The sequence below is a fragment of the Limulus polyphemus genome, unplaced genomic scaffold, assembly GCF_000517525.1.
Source record: "Limulus polyphemus unplaced genomic scaffold, Limulus_polyphemus-2.1.2 Scaffold14116, whole genome shotgun sequence".
Taxonomy (NCBI): domain Eukaryota; kingdom Metazoa; phylum Arthropoda; class Merostomata; order Xiphosura; family Limulidae; genus Limulus; species Limulus polyphemus.
The window spans coordinates 1142-6563 of record NW_013679726.1 but is presented as its reverse complement, the minus strand read 5'-3'; the positions used below and the strand labels follow the sequence as shown (position 1 = coordinate 6563).

The following is a 5422-nucleotide window of genomic DNA, read 5'->3' as shown; positions in this document are numbered from 1 at the left end:
GGACTGTTGGATGTGATTGTCCTAACAATAAGTATCATTTAGTACGGACTGTTGGATGTGATTGTCCTAACGATAAGTATCATTTAGTACGGACTGTTGGATGTGATTGTCCTAACAATAAGTATCATTTACTACGGACTGTTGGATGTGATTGTCCTAACAATAAGTATCATTTAGTACGGACTGTTGGATGTGATTGTCCTAACAATAAGTATCATTTACTACGGACTGTTGGATGTGATTGTCCTAACAATAAGTGTCATCTAGTACGGACTGTTATGATGTGACGGTCAATCCCACTATTCGTTGGTAAAAGAGAAGCCCAAGAGTTGGCGGTGGGTGGTAATGACTAATGGCCTTCCCTCTAGTTTTTCGCTGTTAAATTCGGTTTCGTTTATTTTCCTGCTTTAGTTTGATGATTAAATATATTCCCCACCTGTTGTTGTTTGTCTTCTTCTTTTTTTATCCGTCTGAGGTACGTCTGGAGATCCCCGTTCTGCATGTAAGGAACTACAATGATGGGGAGCTGCAAGTATTGGTCAATAGACACAGCGATCAGGCCTACCACGTTCCGATGATGACATTCCCCCATCACTAGCGCTTCATCCACGAAAGCAACAATATCTTCTTTACGACAGCTGTCTGTTAGAAACAATAAAATCTGAGATTCTGTGCACTCACAATATAATACAGGTGTCTGTTAGAGACAATAAACTCAGATTCTGTACACTCACAATATAATACAGGTGTATGTTAGAAACAATAAACTCAGATTCTGTACACTCACAATATAATACAGGTGTCTGTTAGAAACAATAAACTCTGAGATTCTGTACACTCACAAAATAATACAGGTGTCTGTTAGAAACAATAAACTCTGAGATTCTGTACACTCACAAAATAATACAGGTGTCTGTTAGAAACAATAAACTCAGATTCTGTACACTCACAATATAATACAGGTGTCTGTTAGAAACAATAAACTCTGAGATTCTGTACACTCACAAAATAATACAGGTGTCTGTTAGAAACAATAAACTCTGAGATTCTGTACACTCCAATATAATGCAGTTGTCTGTTAGAAACAATAAACTCTGAGATTCTGTACACTCACAAAATAATACAGGTGTCTGTTAGAAACAATAAACTCTGAGATTCTGTACACTCACAATATAATGCAGGTGTCTGTTAGAAACAATAAACTCTGAGATTCTGTACACTCACAAAATAATACAGGTGTCTGTTAGAAACAATAAACTCAGATTCTGTACACTCACAAAATAATACAGGTGTCTGTTAGAAACAATAAACTCTGAGATTCTGTTAACTCACAAAATAATACAGGTGTCTGTTAGAAACAATAAACTCAGATTTTGTACACTCACAATATAATACAGGTGTCTGTTAGAAACAATAAACTCTGAGATTCTGTACACTCCCAATATAATGCAGATGTCTGTCAAAAACAAATACTTATAGTTGGAGGGATCTGTAAGTATAGAGATATGTGAGATATGACGATTCTGGTGCCCGGGCAACAAGATCAAGACCCATTTTGCCTTTACCCCAGCCCTGATGATGATAGAGATTCTTTGGGCATAGATCTATTACATGTATTTTATTTCTTCACTATTTCTCTATTGCTTAGTCCGAGTTAAAACCCTTAACGTGTGGCTCTATTGATTTACAAACTTTGGAATTTAAAACATTATATTTGCTGCCATCAAACGTGAAACGTATGATTTTTTTTCTTTTGAATCACTGTCCATAATTCTATATAAAACATACTCTAATATTTTATCAAGTTTTCACGACGTAGTTCAAAATATCTGTCCCCCTGTGGGTCAGCGGTAAATTTACGAAGATACAACGCCAAAATCCGGAGTTTCAGTCCCCAAGGTGAACAGAGCTAAAAAAAGGCTTTTTAAAAAGATTATTTTTAAATCTGCTCTTCATAATTATCCATCGTAAACTTTCATCGCCCATGTATGGTATGCTACACTCACAGACAGTCTGTAGTTTTTAAACCTATACTCTTTCAGGTTTAGTTGACGTAAACCTTCAGCACCCCTTAGACAGTCTGTAGCTTTTAAACCTATACTCTTTCAGGTTTAGTTGACGTAAACCTTCAGCACCCCTTAGACAGTCTGTAGCTTTTAAACCTATACTCTTTCAGGTTTAGTTGACGTAAACCTTCAGCACTTCTTAGACAGTCGGTAGCTTTTAAACCAATACTCTTTCAGGTTTAGCTGACGTAAACCTTCAGCACCCCTTAAACAGTCGGTAGCTTTTAAACCAATACTCTTTCAGGTTTAGCTGACGTAAACCTTCAGCACCCCTTAGACAGTCTGTAGCTTTTAAACCTATACTCTTTCATGTTTAGCTGACGTAAACCTTCAGCACTCCTTAGACAGTCTGTAGCTTTTAAACCAGCTGTTTAATGTTTGTCCACCACAATCCGCGAGAACTGTTTTTTTTTTCAGAAGAATCTAATTTTATTTTTGAACTTAAAGAAATCGTGATTTCGATACCTTTCAACATCTTCAAGGCGACTATCGTCGGTGGAACATCCCTAAGGTATCGTCCTTTATATACAGTCGCAAAAGCACCTGTAAAAGACAACCAAGACTTCCCTCGTATAGAAAGTTCAAGTCGGTTTTATTAATATTGCGGGAACATAATGGTACGCCTAACTCACAGATAAACTTACTTGCAAAATTTTCTCGGGAACATTTTCTTACAACTTAATACAACTGTCTTATTTCTCACACTTCATAAAATCTAGTACGATCGGTACACTTTGATGAATGTGTTTTCAAAATTCTATATACGACCCTTACAGCATTACAGAAGCCTTGATGATATTTGTACGAATTAGAAATTTTTGAATCTTCGTAGTTTTGAGTTGAAGTATTTAGTCCTACCGGCCATGTGTAAGTGCGGTAGGCCAAATCTCAGCGTTACCTATTTGTAACTGTGTGTTGGACTATTGCTGCTCGCGTCTGGAGAATTCTGGAATTCTGTACTGTAACGCATTTATAGTGTCCAGCTGGTATACCAAGAACACCACAACAAAAGGGAAAATGATTATTTTTTACAGAATTCCTAAAAGTTCTATAAAATAAAAATTTTAAATCAATGCAATTAAGCTATTCACCTGCGTCTACAAGCACACAAAATGATTTGTTACAGATAGTGTCTAAGTAACCGTATTATTGTAACGCGTTTTATCGTTGGACAGGTTGTTTTGGATTATAAGGTAGAAATAATGCGAAATCTTGTCTCATTAATGATAACGAATTCATTTATTTCCTTCAATAACGTTTACTACAGGCTACGTTCACTGGTAGGCCTAACTTCATAAACAATATTTCAACAGAAAGGTATCTTCCTTTATATACAGTCGCAAAAGCACCTGCAAAAGACAACGAAGACTTCCCTCGTATAGGAAGTTCAAGTCGGTTTTATTAATATTGCGGGAACATAATGGTACGCCTAACTCACAGATAAACTTACTTGCGAAATTTTCTCGCTAATCGATCAAGAATAAGCAAATATGCTGACAAATTCTACATCGATCACTGAAGAACAGACGCAATAACTCTCATTGTCTAACTCATTAACTGACCCTCAACTAACTAACTAACTAATTCTAGATCACTAAGCCTGACATTTTTATATTATGATTAATTTTCCACATCCCTCAGGAAACTTCGAGATGTTGCATAATCATTACGTCATTAAAAGTCTCTCCTCCCCTCCACCTACCAGCAATCAAACTTCTAAATTAAAAATATAATTCTAACTTCTTCTGATATAGTAAAATATTGATAGATAAAGTTTTCGTTTTTCTTAACTATAGATTTAACTTTTTTTTAGAAAGTGGTTATAAATTAAAATTCACGTGTGGGAAAAATAAGAAATTGACAGGCAATTCTTATTTTCATTTGGTAGCCATCTTAACTTGAGATTGTATATCACATAACTAGCTTTTCAGTGTATTTACTGCTCTTGTTATTGTTCCTGTATTTCAGATTACCTTATTTGGATGCTGCGTATGTTATTGGTCACTATTGTTAGACATGTGACAAATCATCGTGATATTTCTTCTTGTTCTGCAATAAGGCAACCTGTCACAGTTATGAGTGGTGTAACTAAGCGACACAAATAATGAATACATTAAAAATGGGGAAGTATTGGTTTCTATAAAACTTTAGTTTATTTAGAGCTCTGATGATCAGAGTGACATGTACTAGTATTATTTTATATATTGATCAAAGCTGCCTAGTGTCATGGTTACATTGTACTAGTATTTTGTATATTGTTGAACGTATGTTGTTGTATTATTGTTTTGTATATTGATCAAAGCTGCCTAGTGTCATGGTTACATTGTATTATTATTTTATATATTGATCAAAGCTGCCTAGTGTCATGGTTACATTGTATTATTATTTTATATATTGATCAAAGCTGCCTAGTGTCATGGTTACATTGTATTATTATTTTATATATTGATCAAAGCTGCCTAGTGTCATGGTTACATCGTATTATTATTATTATATATATATATATATTGATCAAAGCTGCCTAGTGTCATGGTTATATTGTATTATTATTGTATATATTGATCAAAGCTGCCTAGTGTCATGGTTACATTGTATTATTATTATGTATATTGACCAAAGCTGCCTAGTGTCATGGTTACATTTTATTATTATTTTGTATATTGACCAAAGCTGCCTAGTGTCATGGTTACATTGTATTATTATTATTTTATATATATATTGATCAAAGCTGCCTAGTGTCATGGTTACATTGTATTATTTTCTCTGGAAGGTTATGTTGATGTTACGTTTAAATAAAAGATCACAGTTCACAGAATATTAATGTACATACAACTAAATGTAAGTAATATAATTATGAATTTGTAAGTAATTCCTGTTTTATTTATTAATGATTCACCACCTTTATTTAATAAGCTTTCTGATAAATAGTCCTAGTTTTTATTCTGTATAAATTATCTAAAAACATTTTACATGTTACTGGAAACTTACCCTCTCCTACCAAATCCATTGATTCTATTTGTTTTCGAGCGATGAGCCATGGCCTAAGAATTTCTGCTGTTCTTCTGTCAGTAACGTCTTCAAAACGCATCCCATTCTTGCTGTTCGAATACAATCAGTAACAGCATGTTGAAACATTTAATCTTTACTCTTACTAGACGTAATTCTCGTATTACTTATTATGAACATCTAGGCATTTCAATCTTGGTTTAACTCGATTAATATTAAATGTCTTTTTCACACAGGTCCTCTTTAAGGATGTTAAATTGTTCTTATTTTAATTAACTGTTTTTGTTTTCTTGGAGTATGAAGGATTGAGTTTCCAATATTTCGCTGGCTTTCGGCGTTTAAACCCATTT

At 34.2% G+C, this 5422-nt stretch overlaps 1 protein-coding gene across 1 annotated transcript; it reads right to left on the bottom strand.

The window, feature by feature from the left end:
• Positions 1-436: 436 nt before the first annotated feature.
• On the bottom strand, positions 437-5159 carry LOC111084149 (insulin-like growth factor 1 receptor; the record flags this gene model as incomplete). The annotated part of the gene is made up of 3 exons (XM_022380932.1): positions 5055-5159; positions 2532-2609; positions 437-642 (listed from the first exon to the last, which is right to left on the bottom strand). Coding segments are annotated over exons 1-3 (384 nt in total), but the record flags the coding sequence as incomplete, so codon positions are not given.
• Positions 5160-5422: the final 263 nt, after the last annotated feature.